The sequence below is a fragment of the Falco naumanni genome, chromosome 2 (assembly GCF_017639655.2).
Source record: "Falco naumanni isolate bFalNau1 chromosome 2, bFalNau1.pat, whole genome shotgun sequence".
Lineage (NCBI taxonomy): Eukaryota > Metazoa > Chordata > Aves > Falconiformes > Falconidae > Falco > Falco naumanni.
In genome coordinates this window covers 44,736,343-44,752,061 of record NC_054055.1, presented here as the reverse complement: position 1 = coordinate 44,752,061, position 15,719 = coordinate 44,736,343, and the positions used below count along the sequence as shown (strand labels likewise).

General features: G+C 43.1%; 1 protein-coding gene across 6 annotated transcripts in view; it reads left to right on the top strand.

The window, feature by feature from the left end:
• Positions 1–265: 265 nt before the first annotated feature.
• The window catches only part of DACH1 (dachshund family transcription factor 1), a 370,345-nt gene continuing 354,891 nt past the window's right edge, over positions 266–15,719 (top strand). For all 6 annotated transcript variants that reach the window (XM_040584157.1, XM_040584156.1, XM_040584154.1 and 3 more), the window contains exon 1: positions 266–1,086. In XM_040584157.1, coding sequence (XP_040440091.1) covers positions 341–1,086 — 746 coding nt within the window. In that variant the 5' untranslated portion in view covers positions 266–340. The remainder of the gene's footprint in view (positions 1,087–15,719) is intronic.

The window sequence follows — 15,719 nt, the reverse complement described above, 5'->3', positions numbered from 1 at the left end:
TGCTAGAGCAAGGACCACAAAAAGAAACTGCCCTCCCCCCTCCCCTCGGCCCCAGCCCCGCCGCCCGGAGCGGACTTCTCCTCCTCCTCCTCCTCCTCCGTCCCCACTTGCGGGACACTTTGTGCGTTCTCTCTCTCACTCTGCCCCCTGCTCTCTCGCTCGCCGCAGCACCTGATCCGGGGTTATCCCCCCCCTTCTTCTCCCCCCTCCTCCCTTCTCTCCTTTCCTCCTTTTTTATTTTTTTATCTTCTTTTTTTTTTTTTAATTTTTCCCCTTTCCCCTGCGTGTGTGTGTGGGAACTTTCCCCCCTCCCCCTGCCCCCTCCGCCGTATATGTGACCATGGCCGTACCGGCTGCTTTGATCCCTCCGACCCAGCTGGTCCCCCCTCAGCCTCCGGTCTCAACTTCTGCCGCCTGCACCACCACCACCACCACCTCCTCGTCGGCCACCTCCTCGTCGGCCACCTCCTCTCCGTCTCCGTCCATCGCTCCCCCGCCGGCCGCTTCGGGGACAAACCTATTCCGGCCGGAGCCCATCGCGGCGGCGGCGGCGGCGGCAGCGGCGGCCACAGTCACCTCCACCACCAGCGGCGGCGGCGGTAACGGCAGCGGCGGCGGCGGCAGCCCCAGCCTGGGCACCGGCGGCGGCGGCGGCAGCAGCGGCGGCGGCGGCGGCAGCAGCAGCGGCGGCGGCACCTCCACTCCCAATGCCAGCGCGGCCAGCGCGGCCGGCAGCCTGCCCGGCAAGCCCGTGTACTCGACCCCGTCCCCGGTGGAGAACACCCCCCAGAATAACGAGTGCAAGATGGTGGATCTGAGGGGGGCCAAAGTGGCCTCCTTCACCGTGGAGGGCTGCGAGCTCATCTGCCTGCCCCAGGCGTTCGACCTCTTCCTGAAGCACTTGGTGGGGGGCTTGCACACGGTCTACACCAAGCTGAAGCGGCTGGAGATCACGCCCGTCGTCTGCAACGTGGAGCAGGTCCGCATCCTGAGGGGGCTGGGGGCCATCCAGCCCGGGGTCAACCGCTGCAAACTCATCTCCAGGAAGGATTTCGAGACCCTCTACAACGACTGCACCAACGCCAGGTAACCGCCGCAAGGCACACGCACACCCCGCGGGACACCCCCGCCGCCGCCGCCCCCGTCCCACCCCCGCGCGGTGCGGCCCGGGCGGACGCTGCGCCGCTTCCCGCTGCCACCGCGCGGGCCGGGAGGGGGGGGGGCGGCCTGCAGCCGCGTGCGTTCGCCCCCTCTCTCCCTCGCTGTCCCGGCACCCAGCCGGCCTCCTCCGCAGCCGGCTGCGCCGCTCCTCGGCGGGACGGAGGGAGAGAGGGAGGAGAGAGGGTGCTTCTGCCCCCCCCCCCTCTGCGCCCTGCAAGTATCGCCCTGTCATTGCCCCCTTCCCTCCCCCCGGCCGAGGCGTGCCGGGGGCTCGGGACTGCCGCGGGGAGCGGAGGGCCGGCGGGGCCGCGGAGAGGGTGGCGGGGCCAAAAAGTGCTTTCTGACCGACCCCCCTCCTCAAGTTTATCCCTGGACGTGTCTTTGAAACGAGCGGCCCTGAGAAAAAGCTGCCCGAAGGGTGCACAGGAGTGGGCGGGGAGCGGTCCAGGCGGGGGGGGGGGGGGCAGCGACACACAGGCACTCGGGTTTCGTGTGACTGGGATGGGGCGCCGGGCCGCCTGCCGGGCGGAGGGCCTGGCCGGGGTGGGTGGAAGCCACTTGGCCATCAGCTGCTGTCATATATCCGAAGGGGCACGTGCACTTTTTGTATAGGTCTATGAGGCAGTTGCCACATGGCGAACGGGGCGGGGGGGGTGGGGTGGAGGGAGGGCGGGAAGACCGTGAGGAGGAGGTGGTGGCGGCGGCGGCTGCGGCCGTTTTGGGGCAGCGGGGAGGGGTGCCCGGCGGCCGGGCTGGCCTGCTTCCTCCGGGGCGGGGTGGGCGTGGGGGGGGTCCCCGTGGAGCAGGTGCGAGCGGCTCCCGGTCCCCGCCAGCCGCGGAGAGGGCGACGGTGGCAGCGGGAGCGGGGATGGTATCTGGCCAAGGCTGAATCCGGTTACCGCGCTATTCTGCGCGGGCGCGGTGGCGGGGATGGCGCCGGGGGCGGGAGGGCAGCGCTCCGGGTACCGCCGCGCTGCCCTGCCGTGCATCCGCGGGTCGGGGGGTCAGCGGAGGAGAGGTGAGGCCCCAAACTTGGCACAGCCGGGGAGGTGTGGTTGGGGGGGGGGGCGGGGTGCGGAGGAGAAGGAGCGGGCAAAAGAGGAAATTCCTGCTGCGGTAGCAGCCGGCTTTGCAACCGAGGGCGAAAGTGTGGGGCTGTTATCTCTCAATCTGTAGGTTACAGGGCTGAAGCTGCTTGATAAGGAGAAGGGATCGCATAACAGCCGTGACCCCGAGATCAGAGCGGTCGGAAGCGCCTCCAGTTCCCGGGGGCTCCCCCGGCCTGGGGCGGGGGGCTCCGGCTCTGCCGCGCTGGAGGGGCGGTGGGAGCACCACACGGAGCGAGGGCTCGCCGAGGAGGAGGGCGCGGGCAAAGTCCCGACGATACTTTCAGTGTACGCAAATAAACAGAGCGGGCTCCTTTCACTTTCCTATTGTCAGATTTCAAGGTGCAGCAACCGCCAACACGTGGGCAGCTAACCCCGCGCGGGGCCGTGCCGTGCCCTGCCCTGGTGGCGGGGGCTGTGACATCCCCTCCGTCCCCCCTGCCCGAGGCGGCGGGGGGCAGATGGGGCTCGCCAGCCTAGAGCGGGGCGAAGCACAGCACTTACTCTGCGGTGGCTGTTGCTCGATGGATTGTTGAAGTTCCTGAATATTCAGGGTAGCAGGACAAAACAGCCTGGAAATAACTTCCAGGCGCTGACATAACTGTAGCTGCTCGGGTAACTGCTGTTGTTTCATGTGGAATCAACATGAATATTAATAGCTGCTCTTAGATGATTGGGGTGTTGGTTGTTTTTTGGGGTTTTTTTTTGTGTTTGTGTTGGGTTTTTTTTTGCGTGGCATGTAACAACTGCACGAGTGCCAAGATTTGGTCCTTAAAATAAACTAATGGAAGTTTTCTTTTGCCACGGTCACTGTATTTTTAACACGTGAAATTAAAAAATACAGAAACTTTTTTTTTATTTTGGGCGGGGGGTATGGGGTCACTGGTTCCTGGACTTTGCAGGGATATAGAAGGGTTTGGCAGCCTGTTTGTAACATGGGTTGATCACGTAAACACCACCGAATCGGCCGGGTTTCAGCTGTTTCTGAGGTCTGCTGTGTTATCATCTGGCGTAGTAGAAATTACAGTTGTGGGTTCAGAAGTGGATAGGATTTGACCCTTAAAAAGTGTAATTGCAGTAGACTTATTTATACATCCATTAAGCAAATAACTTAATGGAAAGGATATACAATAGGTATGCAAAATGTATCATTACAGTATAGACAAATAAAGCAAAGTGGGTCAGTGAGTTTTGGTCAAAATGGATGATACCATCAGAAGATAAATCTGTATTTACTTTCTGGGTTTCTCCTCCAATACATTTCACTCTGATTCTCCTTTCCTTACAGATTAATTATTTTTAATTATTTCTGACGTTACAGTAATTATGCAGGATATTTTATTCTCCCCAGTTCAGTGATTTAAGTGACCTTTCCAGACTCTCAGTTACTGCATACTTTAGCCGGGTGATGTCTTTTGTATCTGGGTGGACACTTACTGTTGGGATAGAAGCTCTAAGAGCCAACTCCATCCTAGCGGCTAAATTGTTATACTCATCAGATTCAGAAAATTTGAACCAGCATCTTATCACCGTTATATTTGTCTCATAATCAGCTGATGCACTCGAATACACTAATCCCTTTTTGGAAAGCTTCATCAAGGTTAATACGTTATTTAATCAAAAAAGGCATCCAAATAAAGCCATTACTTTGTTGTTCTTTAAATGGATTGAATCGTTAGTTGCCAGTTGCTGTGGAAATAATTTGTAATAACTTATTTCGTGATGGAAAACTTTTAGAGGTGTTTCACTAAAATGATACATTTTAACTGTGATATTGCTATTTAAAAAATCAATAAAACAAAAATCAATAAAACACCAAGGGATTTTCTATTGAATGCTTAATGTGGAGGTCTGTAAAGTGAATTGGTTTTTGTGTTTATTTGTGATACTACTAATAATAACATGATACTAAAGGACCTTTTTCTAAATTAGGCTTCTGTATCAGTTCACTGGAAAAATAAGCTTCCGTTATGGAAGATGACTTTTCTTTTCTGGTCATACTGACCTTTGCTTTTATTTTCCTCATAAAAAGCACTGGTCGCCAAACAGAAATCCAGGAAATAGCAAACTGTGCATTTAGCTTACATTCCGATTAAACGGTTTGACATTAATGGGATGTTAGAAAGCCATGTGCCAAACAAACGGGGAGGGTAAAGGCAAAACATGGAAAATATTTAAAGCTACTAGATGCCAGTCGAGTCAGTTTTCTTGAATGTGTGCGTGAAAGAGAGTACCGAACGGCGCACTGGATGTCACCTGCCTGGGATTAATGACCTGGAAGCTATTGATCACAGATTGTTTCTGGTCTCTTGTGTTTTGAGCACTTGTCGTGAAATGTTACCATGCTGGGTTCCTTCGTGGAGTTTTCCCATAGACTTAGGTTGGCTTTGGATCGTGTCCACCCGAGTAAAGACTAAAAGCGTGTGCCTTCTTCTGACCTCCCTCCTGTGGCCAGGATCTGTTAATCTTTTCTGACATTTGAAGATGATTTTGAATGAGTTCGCTGACATTCATACTTAAAGCAGGGAATTATTTGCACTGTTTGGAAGCTATTTACAAATTTTGGAAAACAACCTAATTGATTTTTGAGTATAAAGGGGAAAGATGCTGAACATGAAACAATTCTCTTCAAAGCCTGTCTTACACGGCAGTTACTCAGTCTCTCTTTGCTAGCTTCTGCTTCTCTCAAATTATGTGGACCTAGCATGTGCTTGTTTACTGAATACTGCACGCTTGCATAGTTTTTTCCCGTTTGTATTAATTAAAGGAGTATCTCACCCAGATAGGTTAGTACAGATCATAGGTATTTTAAATGAACAGGTCAGCAAGTGCAGCTGGAAGGAATGTCAAATACATAGTATCTGCAGTTTATATTGATGACCTTCCTTCTTGCCACAGATTACTAAAATATAATCAGCAGAAATATGGTAGGTTTTACAAGCAAAGACGACTTCTGGAAGGCCAGAGGATAAATTGTAGTAACTATAAAGGAGTGAAAGGTTTGGAGGTGGCTTCCTCAGACTTAAAAAAAACCTGAAAGACTCCAGCTGCTCACAATAACAGAACTTTAATATCCATCTTATGGTTATTTATTTATTGGTAAATATTACAAGTTAGAAGCTGAGATCTTTGGGCCATGCTTATTACAACAGAACAGAGAATTTATCCCTTTAATCTGATGCTTAGTCCCTGGCATCAGCCCAGTATCTGATACTTGAGGAAGGGAACACTTCTCCCCAGTGAGCGTTCGTTGCCTGTTGTGCAACGCTGCCGGTGCTGTTCCTCTGCAGGGATGTGAGGGGCTGCTAGTGGTGGGCAGAGGGACGTTTTTTTCCTTGATTACTTCATGTGATTTTCCTGAAGTGTTCCATTTGATTTACTCCTCCTTTATCTTATAGCTATGACTATTGGTAAAGTTTTATGGGTTTTGTTGTGTGTTTTTCTTTTTTTTTAAAAAAAAACACATTTCACCAGTAGCTGTAGTTTATATAAAACTGCACACTTTTGTTGTCAGTTTTGTATCAACTTACCAGAATGGACTGTGGGAAAGCACAGCGAATAGCTTTGTTATTTCCACAAACTATTACTATCTGTGTTCAAATGCTCGGTTCAGTCTTGGGCCTCCACTCTCTTTCTGCAGCTGGAGGCATGATGCCTGAGGCTACTGGTCCTACCTGGGATGCTGGGAGCGCGCCCCACAGCGTGCCCCCTAGGGCTGGCACCTGGGGGGCTGCCGTTCCCACATGGGCATTTGTCTCCACTGCTTCTCAGCACAGCAAACCAAAATGCACTTAAAGTCATCTTATTTACTCTACTTGCCTGCTTAATATTTTGGAATCTGGAGCGTGTTCGGAATGTTTGTTGGAAATGCTAGTTTTGTTTGACTGCCATTGAGTATTTCTTCTGTTTTCTCCTGTTACTAGATCGTTCCAGACGGCTGTTTTTGCCTATCTCTGCAATTCATCATCTAAAGTGAATTGCATACGAAGCAGAGAATTGTCATACACTGGATTGAATTTCAGTATTTTTCTTTTGAACTATTATCGTAGATACATTAAATTATTACTGCAATCCCTGCTGGTCTAATACAGGTAAATCTCTTTCAGTGTTGCCAGTATTGCCTCTTCATGGAGGAGCTTTACAAGTTTAGCGGAAAAAATTAATTCCTGGCTGCAGGATAGCAGAGGGAGTAGTCAGAAACTACAGAGTTTTATCAAAATTGTATGAGCCAGCGAACCAAGAGTCTGAAACAACCACAATGCCTGTCTGTTTTTAAGCAACAGGACTGGATTTAGATCTTCTTTGTTCTTTTATAAGTTAAATATGTTTTGTTTAAAAAATAACGTTTGGGGCATCTGCTTTGCATTATGAGTTAATTCCATTCATTGTTTTAAAATAGTTATTAACCTTTTGCAAATTATATGCTGCACATGAACAGTAATTTTTTCAATACTCTTTAAATGTGCATACTGTAACAGCGCCATAATGTGGACTGACATAATATGAATTGACAGTAAATTTTTAGTTGCCTAAATAAGTATTTAAATGATAGAGCTGAAGAGTCATCTGCAAAAAGCTATTATGATCCAGAGAGTTAATTCATATATAGATAATTTCTCCAGCATGCATTAAGGAAGAATTTTTCTTTTCCATCATCATTTAAATTATTTTCAAAAATCCTGAAACATAAACAAAAAATCTTCATATTTAGTATCAAGGTATGTCTGTGACTTGATAAAATCCAGGTTGCTTTGAGTAACTTTACCCTTAACCCACTATGTTTTGCTTATTTCTATGATGCGGTGCTCAGCCAGGGGCATCTCCTAACAGGTCCTGATGTTTCATTTCATAAGCATTGCAGAATATTGAAATGTAATCTCTTAAACATGGAATTTTAGCTTTAACTGTGAATAACTGTGAACTGTTTAAAACTTCTTTTTTTTTTTTTTTTTAAGGGAAGAAAAAGAAAAAGGGTGGTAGTATCTTTTCCATAGCATAAAGTAGAAAAACGCTGTCACTGAATTTTATAGGAGGAAGGATCAGCTTTTGACCATACAGTTACTTCCCAATTTGTAGTTCTTTACTCTAAATCAGTGATAGTAATGAGCTGGGAAACTACACTGGGGAAGGATAACTTTGTAAATACTGAGTACTTGCATTTTTCTGTGAATTTCCATAGGTCAGTTTTGGAGATGGGATATTGGACTGAAAAGACCCTGAGTGGCAGTTCACGATACATTCACCAAAATTCATGGAAGTGCTTGCATGAGTTGTGGTTGAGGAAATAGATTACAAAATATATTTCAGTTCACAGTGCTTTAGACAATGTTTTGTGATAATTATATTTAGAGTCAATATCCTCCTGTTACAGGGGTATGAATATATACAATACAATTTGCAGAATTGTATCAAAAGATGTCATAAATTGCGTGTATCCGAACAGTGTATTAGGAATAAAGAGAAACTTTCTAAACCAGTATAAACCTATTTTTTTTAATATTCTTAATATTATGCTTTTGATGTAATAAAACCGTCTAAAGGTTTTGTCATACACCCCTGAGAATGCTGGTATGGGTAACACCTGCGTAACTTTCTGTTCATTATTCTGTTTAAAGGTACCCTGTTGCCTCCAAAACTAATTTACTGTAGATATTTTCTTTGCATCCCATATATTTTGCAGCTTCCTCATGAAGAAGAAAGTTATTTCAGTATGAAAAAAATAAATAATATTTTTGTTGCAAATACTAAACAGTGGGGTTTTATGTCCATTGGAAGGCTGACATTAGCTATAGTCCAGAAGCAGTGCAGCAGGTCAATTAAAATTTTCCAGTGCACCTCACCACAATAACTGGATGTTCTTTTTCCATTAAAATAAGAGGGTGTTTTGATCTTGAAATTTTATTCGTTCTTAGTATTTATAGAATTATTCTCCTGATTAGCCAAATGGCTAAATTCGCCTAAATTCCTTTTGATCCAAAACAAGCTTGGGTTCAAGTAAAACTTTCGGGCTAGTTTTCTCATGCACATTATACTTTTGTGGGATACTAAAAATACTGGAAAAAAACCCCAACGTGTTAACTATTAAGACATGCCTTTTTTATGTTTAGTTTTTCCCTTAGATTGTATGACTAACTGAGAGGGCCATACATAGGTGTGCAGACAGCTTACCTGGCTAACAAAAGTAACAGAGCTACATACCAGAATTGGATGGGGCTGGGGAGGAAGGGGAAGAAGGGGAGTATGTGGGACTGCTGCAGACATTTTAGCATAGCTGACAGCTAAAATACATTTGTAACATTACAATGTCATGATTGAAGTTCATAACTCTGAATACCATTCATGTTAGAGCCCTTGTTAGCGATACTGTACTGAGAACAGGTAATGGGTATTTTGCATTTGGATCAAAAGCTGTTGTTCAGGACATGTCTCAGAATATGCTTGTATTTACAAATTGTTGTATGATAGAAATTATTTTTAAATCTTACTTTTGGGAAACGGTTTGCTTTTTCATCATACGCAAAACAATTGTAAGGGATCAAAAATAAAGTAGTTACATAAAGTAAACTATAAAGGGAACAGGTAATACATATATATATATATTATTACTATTACATCTTTTGTAACTTTGATGTCATGTTTTCCTAATACTTACTAATTAATTATTTTTATTTTAATAAAGAGCTAGGTCATGATTTTATGTATGGAGCAGAAAAAAGCTGCTTTCAGGTTATAGGTACTGTATTTTTAAGAACTACAAGCAATGCATAACATTTTTATTGGTGATAAATCTAGTCAGGGCTTATTAATAGTTCGAGCATTCTTTAAAAAACATTACTGAAGCTATTATTTTTGAATGATACTTCTCAAAATGTAGTAAAAATATAAACTTAATATTTTAATTGGTTTTATATCATGTTTTAATGGATGCCAGCGTTATCTGTCTTCATGAAGCATATAATTTGTTTCCAGTCTCCTGGCCTGCTGTAAAAACCTTTCTTTGTTGAAGAAGGTCACCTGTAGGACTTGGCTATTTACATTAAAATAAAAATGCTGTGGTTTGAAACCATATGCTTAACTTTAAGAATGTGGATAGTCCTGTTGCTATCAATAGCCTACATACATCTTTAAACCAAGCATCTGCAAAATATTTTTGGAAGGGCTATAAAAGAATCAGTTGACATCTTTGGTAGGAAGCTGGCTTACTGTATACTTTTCTTGCATTAGTAGGGACAGTTTGAAGGCATTGAAAAAATGCTGCTGCTGTAGTGTCCTGTAAATTAACACTTGTTGCATAAAATAAGATTCATTATGCATTTTTAAATGTTTTTGTGAGTATTGTGTTCTTTCTTATTAATTAACTCTAGGAAATCAGGACAACGTCTTGGCAGGAATGAGTATGAGAATTTGGTATAACCTGTGGCTTTGTACCTCCTGCTGGGGATTTTTGTATTAATTTCTGTAGCAGAGAAGCAGCCTATCACTTTTTAAAGGAAATGGGCACTTCAAGATGTGTGCCATGGCTGTCACTTTTTACATTTTATTTCTGATACTCACTGATAGTTTGGTGGGAAGGAAGTGAAACCATTTTCCAATTGTTTGCTGCTTCCTTAAATTTCTGCTTAAAAGCTAAAAAAATAAAAAGGAGGGGCAAGGAAAATGCCTCAGGTGGTATAAACTGTATAGTAAGGACTGATACAAGTGAAAAAGCATATGTTCCCTTTTTTAAAAAAAAAACATTTTCTTAGCTTGTTAGAACAGTTCTTACTATGTAGATGATTTGCAGGACTTCATTATTTCTCCATGTCTGCATCTACCACTAAAGATTAATGTCAAAATTCTGTTGCAAATGTTGTTGTATGTTGTTCTAATTCAGAGCAGGATCAGTTGGTTTGGTGGTTTTTTGTTTTGTTTGGGGTTTTGGGTGGTGTTTGTTGTTGTTTTTTTTTTTTTTAAGCTGGTACTCATAGCTTTTGACAGGCCAGATTAAAAAAGAAATATGAACTGCTAATAAATTATTTTGTCTTACATTACTTGGTGTTGCAGATGGCTTATGATTCTAACAATTCCCTTCAAAATTTGCTGCTGAAATATCATGATAAAATAAGGATAGAAGTACTAAACAAAGCTCCTGCTACAGTAATTTACGGTTTAAAGTATAGCTATGTATAAAATAAATTTTTCATAAACTGTGAGGAAAATGTGTTAGAAATACTAACTGAACAGCGTATAGCTGCTGCAGGAGCAGCCATGCAAATTCTGCAAGGAAGGAGTCGAAATGTTTCCTGGAGAGAGCACCGGTGAGGTTTTTAGTGGAGATGTTTGGGTACGGCCACAGCTGTTGGATTGGCTTGAGGCCGCCTCAAGGTGCAGCAGGTGGGATGCGCCTAAAAATTAATAAACTTTCAATAGATTTCGCTGTTCAGGGTGTGGAGGTTCCTGCAGGGACCAGTCTGCTTGTGGTCTGAGATGGGGCAGTCCTTGGTGCCTCTGGGTCTTTGGCTGGCATATGGACTTAGAGGCATGCATTAGAAGTTGTTTGTGTGGAGCTGGCCAATATACCCTTTACACAGGTTGAGGAAGCTTTGATAGCCCCAGAAGGAGTATGGTCCAGTACGGGTGGATTTGTGTTGCTCAGCTGAGCAACATCTCAGAGTCAGATTGTCATTCCTGCCTCACTGCAGTGAAAGTCAGGCTCTGGTACACAGTACATGGGACATGATGCTAAACACAGTGATATCAGGTTGTTCCTGAAGGAGTGGAGCCTCCATGGCCTTTGGCTGTCTGCTGCTGAGCCTTTGCTGATGTGGGTCTGCAAAGTACAGATTTCATCTTTTCTGGTGACCCCCTTCTATGATTTTATCTCGTTGAGTCTTACTTTACGTGTTTTCTTACTTAAATTAGTATAATACAGTGATATCATGAGAGGTGATAATATAATAGCTATGAAATGCGTTGTGAAGCATACGTGTATTCACAGATATTCCACAGTATGATTATATGGGTAAAACATTTTGACATTAAAGGAGAAGGATGTCGTCAGTTACAACTGCTGGCATTGTTATGTGATAAGGTCATCTGCTTTTTTAATTGGTGTGCCAGCTGATGAAAGAAAAATACTTATTTTGTTAGAGGTGAAAAACGTAGGCATTTTCATCAGCTTAAATGAAAGAGCCAACTTGTCGTAAATACTGTTTTGTGAAATTGTGTTTCACCCCTGTAAGTGGTTTTCTGTGAGGAAGGTGTGCTGTAATCGGGATGGGTCTTATCTTTTTCAGCTCGGCTAATTGTTGCGTTTCACAAATCCAGAACGCATGCAGATTTGAACTTGTAGCCAGGAAAAAGTGCTGCCATGCTTCAAATTGCCAAACGACCTCAAGGGACAGAAGCTTGACCTGGTTTTATGAAACCATAGAATTACATTTATACAAGTTACCCCATGGGAAAGGAATGAACTGATCCCAATTCATTTCTAAATACTGGGGCCTGATGGGTCACATTTGAATTCTCTCCTACACCTGTTTTTCTACTAAATTTTTCTGAGGACATTTTTAGAAACTTACTTTACATTAGGTATGGGTCATGTGCCTAATATTTAACAGTTCAATGTTCTAATTCTTTAAAATGTCTAATGATTTCTCAATATAATTAACCTGCAAAAAGTTTAAATTATAGAATTTGTTCGGTATGGGCTAAATCCTCAAACCATGAACTCTCCTCTGGGTTTAGTAACTTAGGCTTTGTTTTCCTGCATGTGAAATGCAAATATAGAGCAGGGAGTGACTATAGTCGGTGCATGTTATATGGGCTGTAGAGAAGAGAGTGACTGCCGATGGGGTGTTAGGCTGCTCACCTGGGACATGGGACATGGTGGATCAAGGTTCAAAAAGGGTTACCCAATGAAAGAGTTTACAAGAAGACACAGAGACTCCTTTCTTCCTTCTGCCAAAATGACCTTTCTCCTTCCCTCGGTAAGACTAAAAGTTTAGAATTTGGAAAATCTGGGTTCAGACCTCCTCTTGGAATCAAAGAAAGTAACGAGTAGGTGCTACCGTGGCTTTCCTCTTTCAGTACTTTGCTTTGAGCTGAAAACCTAAAAACCCCATGGTGAGTGCTGACCACTCTGTGGTGAGGTGGTACGGTATTTGATGTGTCCAGGTGTTTCTGCCAGTGTGGTGTGTAGGAGCATGCCAGCTAAGTTGAAGCAGTGGGCCCTAAGGACGGGAAAGGGTTCCTTAGTTCATTTGAATATCTGGAACTACGCTTATGGGGTTACATAAAATAAGAATAGCTTGCATTTTGATTTATTTAACAAACTGAGTGCTCTGTTCCGCTTAAGTTTGCCTCAGCAATTACTATCCCACAGAGGCTCTGCAAACCTTCCAGGCTTGGCTTCCACCTTCTCATGGAAACTGTTTCCTATTCTCAGGCAATCTTCCCATCCTTGAAAGACATTTCTAGTGCTGAAATTGGCATTCAGTGCCTGTATAAGTCTACCTATTTCTAGTGGATGAGTGACAGATTTGGTTACTACTCATCTAGTGTGTATCACTTTTCTCTTTATACACCATCTTAACGCTTTAGATGGCTAAACAGCTCAGCTGATGATCCCTGGCTGTAGACTGTTCTGCTCTTTAATATGGACGTAGTAGAAGAGGCTTTTGTGTGAATTACTGCTCCCACTGTCGCCTAGTCCTGAGTTTGTAGTCACATTTTTGGCTTGGGCAAAAAGGATTGGAAGGTGAGGAGTGGGAATAACAGAGTTATCACAATAAGTAAGAAGTTATTTACACTGTTTGTTTGCTTTTCACACCGATGAATTTTTCCATACAGTTTGTAATAAGCCATTCTTGATTTTGCCAGTCTGGATAACCAAACTGTTCTCTGAGGCATCATCATGGCCCCATTATTCATAGCTTGTGCTTCCTTTGACTGGCCAAGTGAAGGGTGAGTCTTCTAAATGGTGATTACTTATCACTATTATGTATTTATTATAAATGTGTACATAATGTCCCTTTCTAATTCACCTCAAATAAGTGGTCACAACGATCCCTAAGCTCTCTTTCTGTCTTTCCCTAAGTCAGCCTTATGCTTTTAGATTCAGTTTTTGTTGGTGCCATCAACAGTTTTGACTACTGTGTGATGCTGATATCCTGAGTGGGTAGAGGGGGGCATTTTTTCCAACACACAGAGAATGGGTTTGTTCCCCAGTGATTTTTAATGGAAGGTCAAGGTCCAGTTGCATTCGGGGACTTAAAACATTTTTCTTAAGCACTGACTTGCTTAGCTTTTCCTTTGTAATTCTGTTGTTCATAAGTTGGGTAGAACATGCATTAACATTACTGTATCCAGAATAAATTTAGATCAGATTAGTTTAAGGCTTTTGACTTACCAATAAAATGTTTTGGCTGCTTTCTGATTTTGGTTGCGAATAAGGGAAATCTTTAAGATCAGCTGTAGTGGCAATGACTGCTTTATTGTGATGGAAAGGTTTGTCTTAAATTTCTTTGCATCTAAACTAGAGAGGAAAAAATTCCTTTGTTATCTGTTTGATCATAAAACAACAACTCAGAATGAAGGAACAAATTCAGATCTTTGAAGATCCAAACTCTATCTTTCCATTTCCTCTCCTCCTGTTTATTTTCTTCGCCTCACACAGCTCTCTGGAGTCTGAAGAAAGTGAAGATGAAAATTTCCAATTCTTCGTAGAATCTCCATTTTATTAGGCACTGTGAAAACTTCAAATACAGAGGATTCTTGGTTGGAAGCAGTTGCTAACCCTAGTAGTATCAGTAGGGACAAGAGCCCTGAGGCTATGGGGCTGGGAACATGCTGAAGAGTAGCATAGTGAAGAGACAGAAGTGAAAGGCTGGTTGACAGCATGTTAAAGCAAATTTACCCAGTGTTACTGTTACATGCAGCCTTACAAGTTTACATGTGTGTGATCAAATTTTCAGTCTTTGTATCACAAATGTTTCCTTTCTCTTCGCTAAGGAAGACTGTGTTTAGCGTAGTGCCTGCCAAAGCAAGCAAGAATAAGCTTTGCTACGGAGATTGTTGTGGCAGAGGTGCTAGATGGGAGTGAAATTGTTTGTTAGATTATTTTTTTTTTTTTTTTTTTTTTAGAATTTCACTCTTTCTGGAAATTCTCGCCAATGCTTTGTGTAGTTCTAAGTTTATTTCAGAAGCATACAGCTGTGATTCCCAGGTTTCTTCATATTTTTCTGTATCTCACGTGGAGCATTGAATATAGTCAATATGATAATTGGGTTGCACATAAAAATCTTAATCCTGCAAGCAGGAAGGAAACTTTGGTTTGTGTAAGGAGTCCTGTTGCATTTAGAATCTCAGTCAAATGCTTTATAGGAATAAAATTATGCAGGTTCTTAAAAATTGTCAGTATTGGTACCTACATGGCATAGCTAGCAGAGTTTTCATAAGCTGGAGTTTCACAAATACCAAGTGCAGGAGTGATCACAGAACATTATTTGTAATCAAAATATGAGTTAGGTGTTATAAAACAACTGGTGGCTGCTTGTATGCACGTGAAATTTGCTTACACGAGTAATCCCATTGATTTAAATGAGAGCATTCATGTGATCAAAACAAGTTCAACGTGAGAACATTTAGAAGATGGTGACCTTAGAAACGAACTGTCGTCTTTGGAAGTATTCAAAGGGTGTTTATTAAAACTTAAAGCTGAGAGTCACTGTTTGAAGGCAGAAATGTCTAGAAAGACACTTGGGGAGCTCACCTGCCAAATAATAATGTGTTTTAATAATGCTGGATAACTCTGCCTCAACTTCCTTGTACTGTTTTTGGGGGGGATGGGGGAAGGGGTGGGAAGGAGGGTGAGAGAGGGATGGTGACAGCAAGGCTGTTTGTTTTTCCCGAAAGTTGTTTGTGATTTCAGGTACTCATGGGAAATCTCTTGATCAGATTCACATCTGTTCCTGTCAAAGTGGGTGCTAAGATACCGGTCACCCAGCAACCATGTCCAAGAGGGAATTGGGCCGATAATAACTTCAAAAAGGAATGACAGATGCTAGATTAGGATGAAAGACAAAACGCATGAAAAATGAGCTTGTTAGAATAAAAAAATTGTTCAAGCACCTTCATGCAAATTAAATGAATATTGAACATTTGCATGCAGTAATTTCTACTTTTTCTGTTGATTGAGAAGAAATAAAGACCATACATATAAAAACATAAATGTAATATTTATTTTTTTTTTTTACCAATTAACATACAAAGCAGTATCTTTCTTCTAAAAATGAGATTAGCCACCTGGGTGCTTGGCTGTATCCCACATATGCCACAACATTTTTGTAATGAGTATGCTTCTGTTGAAGGAACACCTTATCTAATTCTTCATAGCAAAACAAACAAGGAAGAAACCTTATATTAATTTTAAAATACTTTAGGTTAGCGTGGTTCTATTTTTTTTTCAGCTGT